The sequence below is a fragment of the Sapajus apella genome, unplaced genomic scaffold, assembly GCF_009761245.1.
Source record: "Sapajus apella isolate SASKATOON/1434 unplaced genomic scaffold, GSC_monkey_1.0 scaffold55, whole genome shotgun sequence".
NCBI lineage: Eukaryota > Metazoa > Chordata > Mammalia > Primates > Cebidae > Sapajus > Sapajus apella.
In genome coordinates, this window is record NW_022436995.1 from 1,272,009 (window position 1) to 1,285,105 (window position 13,097).

Consider the following 13,097-nt stretch of genomic DNA (forward strand, 5'->3'; position numbering starts at 1 on the left):
CTAAAGCTGGCATTTAACAGGAATTTAACTGTTTGCTAAGTATATACTTAAAAGCTTTTAAAACTGTAATTTACTGAGAAAACAAAGCTTTTTTTCTGGGTTAAGAATTTGAGAAAACAAGACCCAGAAGCAAACTAAAATCAAGTCCTAAAGTGGTACGAACCTCAAAAAGCTCATCAGGTTTGCCAATAAAGCTCCGCCTCCGTGCAAACCCTGCCCACTTCCGGCTTCCCCACCCACCTCCTAACACTGGAACACCGCCCCTCCCTGCGAGGTCCCGCCCCCTACACCTGATCCTGGTTCCCATTGGACGAATGTGGATGCTGTATACACACCGACACACGCACGTTAGGCTGGGGCGTCTTCGCGCCTGCGCAGCAGCGCTGTCAGGCGGCTGGAAACGGGGGGTTTGGGGGAGGGGGGCGGAGGTCATGCCGAATCTTCCTCCGTAATAAGAAGCGACGTGTCCCGCTGTCCTGGCTCCGTGGGTCCAGCGGGATTGGGCCTGGGCGCTGGGGCTGCCGGGGCTCCCACCACGGCGGGTAACATGGAGGCCGTGCCAGAGACCAGAACTCAGCCACGGGAGGCCGAGACAGCCGGCGGTGCTCGTAGATGAGGCGGCGGCGGCGGCGGTGGCAGCAGCCCGGGCTCTCCATGAGCAAGCGGCGGCGGCGACGGGTGCGGCGGCACCGGCGGTTTTCGGTCCCCGGGGAGGTACGAGGAGTTGGCTTCCTGGTGGACGGAGACTGGCCAGTGTGGGAACGCTCCGCGGCCGGACCCTCCAGCCCATTTGCCCGCAGTCCTGGGCACTCGGCGGGACACTGCCCTGACAGAGGCGGGGGCGCCGAGACGACTCGCGGGCCCCTGACTCGGGTACCAGTCCGCCTCAAGTGCCAGGCCTTCCGGGCGCGGCCGCCCAGGGCCAGGGTGGGCGTGGCTGGAGCGTGGGGGCTCCCCGGGGGCGCACACTTCGCGCCCGCCTGGTCCCAGTCCCGAAGCCCCGCGCTGCTGGGAACGGGACCGCGTGGCTGTTCTTTAGAGATGTATTTCGGGCGCTGATTTGAGGGGATCTTTGGAACCCATGAGTCCTTAGGGAGTCCGGCGTTCAATGCCTTGGGCAAGTGGTGGGGTCCTCACGGCCAGCTTGGGGTATCGATTGCCTCCGTTAGAAGTCACCAAGAAAGAAAGATGTTTGCCAGAGAAATAGAGGTCAGTTTTCCAAGTTTATTCAAATTGGAGGGCCTATTGAGTCTGGAAAATAAAGCCACTGGAATAATCCTCTAGTCCTTCCAATACAGATCCTAGCTAAACAGCAAAGACAATTTTAAGTAAAGCTCGTTACAGCTATCTTTCCATTATTTCTCCCCACCCGACCCCCATTTTTATTGCAATTGACTTTGGAACAAATCACCAAGTTCATGCTGAAACTAGTATCCTCTAGTTCTTCCAAATTTTCCCTCCTCCTGTTTTTCCCAGAGAAAGACTAAAGTAGGTTGCCATATATATCATTATAGTTTAATTCTCTTAGAGTGTGACTATTGCTTTACAGAGCTAGTTACACTTCATTTGGTCATGTCTAAAGATAATTTGAAGAAAATATCTTAGAGATTTATGCTTCCTTTCCAATGCAATATTTTAGGAATCTGACCTTAGGCTCTTAAATCAATCTTAAACCTTGTTACAGAGTTCTTTAAAAGTTAATGGAAATAAACCATAAAGTTATTTTCGTTTTTAAAGTATTTGAATGCCTAATCGTTTTTTGTTTTTTAATTTTTGTTAGCAAAACGTGTCAGTTTCTGTTAAGAAACTGAGTTTCTGTTTTCCTAGGTTACAGATTTGCCACACCCTCTTATTCCTAAGTAGTTGACTAAAATCAGCGTGTTGGCCAAGTAGATATAAACATCCACACTTCATACTAAATATAGTTACTGGATATTTTAGAGTGCACAGTATCTTACTTCAAGCTGAAAACGGTGTGTTCATGTGTGTTTAATATATTGCAGAAGTGAAATTATACTCGTGTTGCAGAATGTTTTGGACTTAGTTTCTTTACACAAATAAAAGACATAGGACTGCAGCATTACTATTTTTTTAATTGCGTTTTAGGTTTTGGGGTACATGTGAAGAACATGCAAGATTGTTGCATAGGTACACACATGGCAGCGTGATTTGCTGCCTTGCTCCCCTTCCCTATATCTGGCATTTCTCCACATGCTCTCTCTCCCCAACTCCCAACCCCCTGACTGTCCCTCCCCTATTTCCCCCCAACAGACCCCAGTGTGTGATGCTCCCCTGTGTTCTCATTGTTCAACACCTGCCTATGAGTGAGAACATGCGGTGTTTTTCTGTTTTTGTGTCAGTTTGCTGAGAATGATGGTTTCCAGGTTCATCCGTGTCACCCTACAAAGGACAGGAAGTCATCGTTTTTGATGGCTGTATAATATTCCATGGTGTATATGTGCCACGTTTTCCCTGTCCAGTCTGTCACCGATGGGCATTTGGGTTGGTTCCAGGTCTTTGCTATTGTAAACAGTGCTGCAGTGAACATTCGTGTGCATGTAGGACTGCAGCATTATTAAGGGTTGAGTTCATGTTGTGTTTGGGAGGATGCAGGACTTGAAAAGATGGTCAAAACAAGACGCTGATCTCAATCACTCATTTCTCTGTTTGCCTTCCTCAGATGTGTTTTTTCATAACATAACTTCTCTATAAAAGTAATGTTGGAAAACAATATGATGCTTTGAGTTTATTTGCTTGTCCCCAGTAAGGTGAAGCAATTTTTTCAATACAATTGCAAAAAGAAGTCATTTCTTTCAAAAATATGTGCGCTGTGTAACATATATATAACACAACATATTTATTAAAATACTCTCCTTGGCTTTAAAAACAAAGTGCCTAGGAGTCCTCAAGGTTGGGGGAAGAGTACCAGTTTCAAAAGGGAGGATGCTTTGGTTCATTCTCAAAACATGCATACGGAATAATCAGGATATTTATCAAGTTCTGAATCAGATAGTATAGTCTCTGTAGTTAAAAATTAGAGTATAAATTGCACAATTAACAGCACAATTCTGAGTTGCAAATAAAAATCCCAAAGTGAATAGCAATATTAGCTATGCTACTATTCACTTAAGATTTCATGATTACTCCTCACGCTGTCTTTCGAAGGTAAACGTCAGAATTAGTCTTAGCCTATATAGCAACAGGAGTTCTTTTTTCTTTTTTACACAGTTTTTCTATACAACATATAAAATATGTAGTATAGTTCATATAAAGGTTACAGAATGGCCATTATTCTGTACCCCCAATTAAGGATCCCATTATAGATTTCTTAATATGGAATCTTAATATGGAACCACCCATATTAACAAGAAAATGAAGCACACCCTGTATTTTGGAAGAAGGAGGAGGTTTACATCAGGAATATGTCTAACCAAATTCAGTTTATATTTTTAGTATGTTTATTTTCATTTAGGATTTTTTCATTACAGGGTTTTCCTCTATCACAGATAAAATCTGCGATGTAATTAATATAAAGCCTATGAAATGGCCACCTGTGTCTCAAAAAAGTCTGCAATTTCCTAAATGGCCTTTCCAGAAAGCATGCATAGTGCCTGAAAAGTGGCTCATTTAAATTGTTTTGCTATGTTGAGAGGCCTAATAACCACATTTGATTTGAGTCTTTATATATATTTATTTTCATTTAAATATATTATGCTTCTAATATACAAAGTCACAAGTTTATGTGTTCTGTTTTAAACTTTAAAATGTAGGATGAAGACACTGTTTGAAGAGATCAAAGCATCAATTAAAAATAACTATAATCAAGATCGATCATTTTGGAGGCCTGTTCTTCCTTGGGGGGGTGTTTTTACTATAAAAGCTGGCCGCAAAGCAGTATCCTGTACACCACTCTATGTTGAAATAAGACTGAAAAACACCTGCACCATAGATGGATTCTTGATGTTATTATATGTCATTCTTAATGAAAATGAAAATTTCCCCAGAGAACTCTCTCTTCATTTTGGTAGAGAGTTTGTAGACTGTTTTCTTTATTTAATGGACACCTACAGTTTTACAACTGTGAAGCTACTTTGGATTTGGGACAAGATGGAAAAACAGCAATACAAATCTGAAGTTCATAAAGCTTCATTAATAATTGATTTGTTTGGGAATGAGCATGATAATTTTACAAAAAATCTTGAAAATCTCATGTCTACCATTCAAGAGAGTTACTGTTCCAACTGGCGATGCCCAACTCGAGTGCAGGAAGATCAGCAGCGCACAATTAATATAAAGTAAGTTGGTCTAACGGCTGTTTTGTCACTTTTACTTTTTTTAATGAATGTTGCTTTAGAAATGTAATTGTGTACCCCATAATGACATTTGGGCCAACAGAGGACCACATATGCCATGCTGTTTTGTAAGATACTGTATATTTATTATACCCTTCTGTGTTTAGGTACACAAAGACTTAGCATTTTGTTAAAATTGCCTACAATATTAAGTATAGTAACATGCTGTACAGATGTAACCTAGGAGCAATAGGCTTTAACATGTAGCCTAGGAGTGTAAAAGGTTATACCATCTAGGTTTATGTAAGCACACTCAGATGTTTACACACTATGAAATCATCTAAGGATAAGTTTCTCAAAATATGTCCCCATTGGATGACAAATGACAGTATTGCCAAAGTACTTGTTAAAGTACAGAGCCTCTGTAATTACTTAGGCATGAAGCAATCACACAAATGCAAGATTCTTCTGCAGGTCTCCTGAAAACAGTGTTGCAGCCTATTACCTCCAAACATCTTAGAATTACTTTACAAAACCAACTGATAACCTTGTCAGTAGCAAAGTAATGAATTACTTCATATGAAAAATATATTACTCTTGAGTTTACTAATATGACTATAGATGATTCTTAGTGTCACAAATTTAACCTCTTTAAGAGCACTTAATACTGTTTTGGAATGTTTCACCCTTTGAATAGGTCTCTGTCAAAAGGGCTAGTTCCACGTGAATAAGAAAATTAAAAGTATTCTTTCTTATCATGGCCAAGACATACTTATAGACAGAAAACTAGAACTTGGCATCTCACATGTAGATGTGGATGTAAGCAGCTTTTATTTTGACTAGGAAAGGTGCAAAGACCCAGATGAGTGTTTCTGGCTTTCAAAGAAAAGGCAGATCTCCAGCTCAGTAAATGATAGGGACAGAATCCAAACTGGCAAGCCTTAGTGGAGTGTTGGGAAACATTAAAACCTCCAAGGGACGTGAGCTGGAAAGGGGATAATTGCCAGTGGAAGAAAAACAGACCCAAACACATTGTTGGCAGAAAGGTATCTGGCCCCATGGTCCAGAAAAACAGCCTGGTAGATTGTTCCCATTTGGAAATGTACATTACATACCCTAATTCGTTAAACTCACATTTCTCTGAAATATACTTTGTCTATTTTCCTGTATTGCTAATTTGAAATATCTATCAGTGGGAATGACTTTCAAGTCATAGAGACAACTCAGAAATGTTGCAATGATCACAGCTCACTGCAGCCTTGAACTCCTGAGCTCAGGTGATCCTCCTACCTCATACCTCACCGCCTCAGCCTTTCCGGTAGCTGGGACCTCAAACGTATGCCACCATGCCCAGCTAACTTATTTTTTTGTTTTTTGAGACAGAGTCTCACTCCGTCTCCCAGGCTGAAGTGTAGTGATGTGTTCACGGATCACTGCAATATCGACTTCCTGGGTTCAAGTGATCCTCCTGCCTCAGCACTCCCAAGTAGATGGGACTAGAGGCATGCACCACCATGGCCAGCTAATTTTTGTGTTTTTTGTAGAGATGGGGTCTTGCTTTGTTGCCCAGGTCGGTCTCGAACTCCTGATTCACCTGCCTCACCTTCGCAAAGTACTGGGATTATAGGTGTAAGCCTCCACACCCATCCTAATACCTTAACTCGTTTCTTTTCATCTGTAAATGTTTTGAAACTATAATGAAATATTTATAATTCTATATTTTATACCATTTAATAAAATATTTTTCATCATACTGTATAACTTTTTAATTTCTGCCTACTTTTTAAAATCCTATATTTAAAACAACCTCTGAAGTAATGTAGGAAAAAAAATATTTTAACAGATCAGGTACCTGAGGCCAAGAATGATTATTACTTACATTTAGTCAGCTGCTCTCCTGATTCTGGGTCCTAGTTCCTTCCACCAGACCAGATTGCCTCGTTTGAATCCTCTCACAAATGTTTTAGATTAACATAACAGCAACTGGATATATCGGGATTGTTTATACAAGAATGTTTCTTTGAAAATTTCATACATTAGTGTTTATTGAGTTCAACTGATTTCTATACTGTCTGGAAGAAATTCCAAAATGTATAATAGAGGCTGTACTTGGGATAATTGGTTTTGCTAATAATGGATTGAGCTGTAAAATGTGTTATAATAATATATTAAGATGTAAAATGTTGAAGCAGCTCTTACATGCATTTCATAATTGTTTAGTCCTCCTCAAGAAATTCCACATGGAAACTTGATAAGACTGGCTGTGGATGAGTTATTCTGTTCCAAGATTGAACTGTGTGAAGAGCACGGGTGAGTGTATGACAAGACGTTTAAAATGACAGTATGTATGTGTTTATAAGGAAACCTGGGCAGATGTGCTCCTTGAAGTACTTTATGGATCTTATTAACAAATCTAGTTTACTGTGACATTTTATAGTGTTTTTATTATGGAGTATCACTACATAGAATATGGTACTACCACTGACTGATGAATACAAAGCAAATGCCTTTTCTTTTTTTTTCCTTACTGCTGAGTAGGTACAATAAAACCTTGGTTAACCGGAACCCAGCTAATCGGGACCCTCAGTTATCTGGATTTTTTTCTGCACTCCTCATTTAGGAGAAAGAGGTAAATGACAACTAAAAAACTTAACTTAGTAAAAAAAGAGTTCAGAGAAGCAGAGCATATTCATCCCAATCTCTTAACAATTTCTGTGAGTACATTATTGTATAATGAGAATTGATATTTAAAAGGATGATCTTATAGCTAGTTAATTACAAAAGAAGATGAAATTATGTTCTGTTAATTGTACCTATTAAGTCCAGAAAGTGAACTAATATATTGTAGCAACAAATACTGAAACAGACGGTTTTCTGGTTAATTTGGTTTAGTTAATAATGTCTGTTAACCAGAATACTGTACCCTGAGCATTCCGGTTAATCAAGATTTTATTGTATAATTGAATTTGCTATATTCTGATCCATCTACATAATACCTCAGAATATGAGGAAACAAAATTTGTTCATGCTTATAAAAGAGTCTAATGACGGGGAAGTGGGCGGAGGGGGGGGGAAGAGTCTAACGACAAAAGGAAGCAATTAGAGTCATATTATTTACCCTCTCTGCCATTATTGAAACCAGCATATAGAGAGAAATATAAAGCATTCCTATCAGTTCTGTAGAGTTACACTTTCATAAACTTATATAGAAATAGCTAGCATTTCCTGGAGTTTTAATATATCATTTCTAGTATAAGGAACACAGCTTATAAACTTTCAGAGCTATTAGGTGATAGAAGGCACTAATATAGCCATACCATTACCTATACCTATAATAGATAATTATAAGAAAATTAAAGTCATAAAGACAACTCAGAAGTGTTGAAAGGCAACTTTGTCCCAAGTATAATAATGTTCATGCCTGTTCTCTATTTTAGGTGTGGTGGCTTAAGAGAATTTTCCCAACGAATTTTCTGCCATGGGGCACCCCCTTTTGTTGTCTTAAATATGCAGCATTGGAAATCTGAAGATCTGGCTTATGTACCCTATTACTTGGATTTGTCTGATCACAAGTAGGTTTTTTTTGTTGTTTCTTTATAAAACTAATAAAAAAATTTATCCTATTATGATTATTCTAGATAATTATGATTATTCTAGATGATCATTATAGGATAAAAATTGATCCTGTTATGAAAATTTATTTCATTATTCTATTATAATTTTGGCTAGCCCTTAAGAGATGTTGTTGAGGCTGGGTATGGTTAGTCACACCTGTAATCAAAGCATTTTGGGATGCCGAGGTGGGCAGAGCACGAGGTCAGGAGCTCAAGACCAGCCTGACCAACATGGTGAAACCCCGACTCTACTAAAAATACATAAATTAGCCAGGTGGGGTGGTGCACACCTGTAGTCCCAGCTAATCAGGAGGCTGAGGCAGGGGAATTGCTTGAACCCATGAGGTGGAGGTTGTGGTGAGCTGAGAATGCACCATTGCAATCCAGCCTAAGCAACAAGAACAAAACTCCATCTCAAAAAAAATATATATATATATCTGTATATATGTATATATATAGTTGAAAACAATCATATCTGTCTCTAAATTTACGTATTCTGAATAGAATCAGAATCTATTACAGGGAGTCAGTTACTAGCAGTGCACATAGTGGGCAGGTATGTAGACTATAGAATAGACAGAATTGGGTTCAAATCCTAGCCCCATCTTTTATAAGTTAACCTTGGGCCAGCAGCTTAACCAGTCTACATGTCATTTTTCTTATCTATAAAACAGAGATGATGGTATCAACCTAGTGCAATTATTATAAAGATTTCATACATACTAAGTGTTGAAGATAGTGCCTGATACGTAATACTGGATAGTATAATAATACCACAGTATTTTGTTCCTGATACATACTGGCTAAAAGTTGTATTTAAAGTCAAAGAAGTGTGTAGTAGCATGCAGGTGGTCATCATTTAAACATAAAATGTTACTTGTCAATATAAATAAAAATATCTGCATACATATCAGGAAATAAGGTTTCTTTTCACATTTTCCCTTTAAAAGTTTTCTTATATATATGTTTACTCTTTTTTTAAAAAAACGTGCAGGTTGTAAGTTCGTCTGTTAAAATATGTTTTAAAAAAATTCTGGCCGGGCATGGTGGCTCACACCTGTAATCCCAGCACTTTGGAAGGCTGAGGCGGGCAGATCATGAAGTCAGGAGATTGAGATCATCCTGATCAACATGGTGAAACCGCGTCTCCACTAAAAATACAAAAAATTAGCCAGGCATGGTGACACACGCCTGTAGTCCCAGCTACTTGGGAGGCTGAGGCAGGAGAATCACTTGAACCAGGGAGACAGAGGTTGCAGTGAGCCAAGATGGCACCACTACACTCCAGGCTGGGCGATAGAGTGAGACTCTGTCTCAAAAAAAACACAAAAATTCTTAATTTACACATTTCCAATTATATTACATGATTTATAGAGACGGATATCTTTTTCAGGTAACAGAATACAATGTCAATTTTATTCCTTAGTTAAGAATTTAAGGAATGTTTATCTTAAAAACAAAGTATTATAACTTTCTCCTATACTATGTTATTTAATTTGCAGGTATTTATTGGAAGGTGCCACATTATTTAACAAAGAGGAACATCATTATTCTGCAGCTTTCCAGATTGATGGACATTGGATGCACTATGATGGGCTCAGAAATGTGAATTTAATTTTGTTGAATAAACCCCCAGAGTTTCTTCTCTTGTCATCATTGGTTTATATTCGAGCAACAGAGAAATAAATATAGACTGATGCTAAAAGTTGTTTTCCCTCCTGCCCATGCTCCCCCAGATGAAGGGCTTATTTTGTGTATTCTTGGTATCCAAGGAAACAGTTCAACTATACTAGTTTCAGAGGTGTATTTTCAGTGTTTAACCCCAGGTAAATGTTTTATATAGAGGATCTATGCAAAAATGTTTGTATTTCTTTTTTTTTATATTTCCTGAGTTATTTTTATATGAGCATATTTTATGTTGAAATAAAATATATCTTGTGGCCTTTGTATTTTTTATTTATATGTACCTTAAAGACTTTTACAATTCTGTCCTTGAATTCAAGAAATATTTTGTCATCTGTATTCGAAGTTTTTCTTTTTGGATATCCAAGTAAAACCTAGGTAAAAGTCAGTATTTCAGTTTATATAATTTAATAGTTCAAAATATAGCTAACTATATTTCTTTGCCCTACCTCACTATAATCCAAAGTGCACTATTTGATCTAGTATGGATTTGAATGTACAGTTTACGGATGGCTTAGTTTATTAATTTGATTTGCCCAATATCCCTGCAGCAATTTTTTAAAAATATGAGAAATTTTTTTGAGCTTAACCTGTTTCTTTATAATGGCAAATTACTTTAACTACTTCCTAAAGTATTATAAACCTACCAGTGGATTTTAAGTGATAGCTAAGTTTCCAAGATTAATTCAAGTTATTACAAACAGATTATATAACTATCCTAAATGTTTATCTTAAATGTAATTTGAAATGCTGTAATATATTTTGCAGATAAAACAACTGTAAACGGTATTAGGCAACTGGATGTTCACTAGTGTTGGACTAACAATAGAAATGCACTTTAAATATATATTTAAGAGGAAATGGGTACCTGGAAGTAGTTCTTTTCCTAGTGAAGTTTTATATTGACACAGAGAAAAGAATACTTAAATTTTTGGAGTGATGTCTGCTGGCTTCCTTATAAGTAGTGATTAATAGCATGAAGCTTTGATTTGTAATACAAATCATTAGGATTTTATAGTTATGAGTACATTATGTTTCTTTATAAAGACCTTAAGATCACTCTTCTTTTTACAACTTAAGGGAAAAATAAAGATTTTTAAGGGAAAATACTTTTTGAAATTTATCACCACTTAGTGTTTACATTTTGAGATTAGTTGCAATATATTTGGAAACTTCTACATGACAGCACAGATCACTGCCATCTGCTGAATTGCTAAAGCGCTTGGTGCCATGTTTAGAAAACTTACCCAAGAATGAATGAATATGGGTGAAACATTACTGAGAATGCCTCACTTTAGCAAATACTATGAGAATTATTTTTTATATATCAAATATATTTACAGAAAGAATTATTTTACCCCAAGATTTATTTAAATAGTTTCCCAAGTGTAACTGAATAGGATTTAATTTAGAGTAAACTTTTCTGGGGACACCTGATTGCATGAATTGAAGTATACAAAAACACAAATATTAGAGTAAGCATAAATGGTGTTATTAACGATTTCTAATGCAGATTTATTCTTTTTGGAATTGCACTTTATTTGAAATACCAGTTTATCATGAAACAATGACTTACCTACCTCACAGGGTTGTTGTGAGGATTAATATGTTTGTTAAAATCTTGACTACCTTGAACATGCTAATAAACATTTTTCTACCTCCTTTATTTGCAGGCAAGACTCCCAGATTTTTTCTTACTATGAACTTTGCAGATTTTTAAAAATTATTTAGGCTGTAGCTCATATCACTAATTAGCGTGTAATGGAAATTGAGTATGCCTTCTTAACCCCATGCTGGGGTTAAGGAGAACAGATAGTTTATTTTTATGGTAGCCATTAGTTGATAGAAATAAGAAATCATCCCCTGCTGACCAAACAGTGAATAAAAAAAGAGTCAAAAAGAATTAACTAGATTATCTACTGACTGTGAAGGTAAAGGTATGGAAAATTCTTTGTAATTCTATAAACACCCTTAGGAAAATCAGAATAAGCTACTGGTGGGGGAGGAGCTAAAGATATGAGAGAATAGTTAGAATATATATACACATATTTTTGAGACGGAGTCTCTGTCACCTAGGCTGGAGTGCAGTGGTTCAATCTTGGCTAACTGCAGCCTCTGCCTCCCGGATTCAAGCAATTCTCCCACCTCAGCCTCCTGAGTAGCCTGTATTACAGGTCCACAGCCACGACGGCTGGCTAATTTTTGTATTTTGAGTAGAGAAGGGGTTTCACCATGTTGGGTAGCCTGGTCTGGAACTCCTGATCTTAGGTGATCCACCCACCTAGGCTTCCCAAAGTGCTGGTATTACAGGCGTGAGCCACCCTGCCCAGTCCTAGGATATATTTTTAATCAAAATACCACAAACTACTACTATACCTTAAAAATAATTTTAAAACCTTTTCTACAATCTGGCATAAAGAACAAAGAACATTTAAGGAGTCTTCAACTAGCTTCTCTTCCGCAAAAGAAACCATTTCTTCTCTAATTTCTGCAAATAATTTTACTGAGATTATTCCTTCAAAGTAGTTTATAATAATTTATAAATTATTAGAGTTTGTTTAAACTCTCACTAGATCTAATCCAATGAAAGAGGAGGATAAAGAATAACTGACTACCACAGGCATGCTTACTAGGGTAAGTCCCATGTTCTATTTCTTTCCTAAAGTATGAGCAAATAACTATATAACCAGATGCCCACTATGACACATAAAAAGCTATCCATGGCAGGACACATGGCTCATGCCTATGATCTCAGCACTTTGGGAGGCTGAGGTGAGAGGATCACTGAATTCAGGAGTTCCCTGGGCAACACAGGGAGACCCTGTCTCTATTGAAAATACAATAATCAGTCAGGTGTGGTGGTGTTCATCTGTTGCCTATAGTGCCAGTTACTCAGGAAGCTGAGGTGGGAGGATAGCTTGAGCCTAAGAGGCGGAGGTTGCAGTGAGCAGAGATCACTGGAGCAGCCTGGGCAATGGAGCTAGACCTGTGTCCAAAATAAGGAAAAAATATATAACTACATGTTGAGCGTATGAAAAATTTAGTTTTATAATGATTCAGTGATGTTTAATTATTAGAAAATAACTGTAATGAGGGCCGGGCGCGGTGGCTCAAGCCTGTAATCCCAGCACTTTGGGAGGCCGAGGCGGGTGGATCACAAGGTCAAGAGATCGAGACCATCCTGGTCAACATGGTGAAACCCCGTCTCTACTAAAAATACAAAAAATTAGCTGGGCATGGTGGTGCGTGCCTGTAATCCCAGCGACTCAGGAGGCTGAGGCAGGAGAATTGCCTGAACCCAGGAGGCGGAGGTTGCGGTGAGCCGAGATCGCGCCATTGCACTCCAGCCTGGGTAACATGAGTGAAACTCCGTCTCAAAAAAAAGAAAATAACTGTAATGAACTATAAGGCAGAAAGGGTAAGAAGTTCATGTAAAATGACTAATTAATATTACTAAACTACAGCCAAAGCAAACATTTAAATTTTTAAATTTTTCTCATTTTCCTTT

At 38.1% G+C, this 13,097-nt stretch overlaps 1 protein-coding gene across 1 annotated transcript; it reads left to right on the forward strand.

Moving 5' to 3' along the window:
* Positions 1-460: 460 nt before the first annotated feature.
* On the forward strand, positions 461-9,846 carry CUNH14orf28 (chromosome unknown C14orf28 homolog). Its single transcript, XM_032244488.1, has 5 exons — positions 461-714; positions 3,771-4,295; positions 6,513-6,602; positions 7,730-7,864; positions 9,409-9,846. The coding sequence occupies exons 2-5, from the start codon at positions 3,772-3,774 to the stop codon at positions 9,590-9,592; spliced, it is 933 nt and encodes a 310-aa protein (XP_032100379.1). The 5' UTR covers positions 461-714; position 3,771; the 3' UTR covers positions 9,593-9,846.
* The last annotated feature ends 3,251 nt before the right edge of the window (positions 9,847-13,097 follow it).

What these genes read in the sequence shown, in the direction of transcription:
- CUNH14orf28 (XM_032244488.1), top strand. Translation starts at nt 3,772, where the DNA reads ATGAAGACACTGTTTGAAGAGATCAAAGCATCAATTAAAAATAACTAT. An exon ending in GAACTGTGTGAAGAGCACGG is followed by an intron (nt 6,603 to 7,729) that starts GTGAGTGTATGA and finishes TCTCTATTTTAG; the next exon opens with GTGTGGTGGCTTAAGAGAAT. An exon ending in TTGGATTTGTCTGATCACAA is followed by an intron (nt 7,865 to 9,408) that starts GTAGGTTTTTTT and finishes TTTAATTTGCAG; the next exon opens with GTATTTATTGGAAGGTGCCA.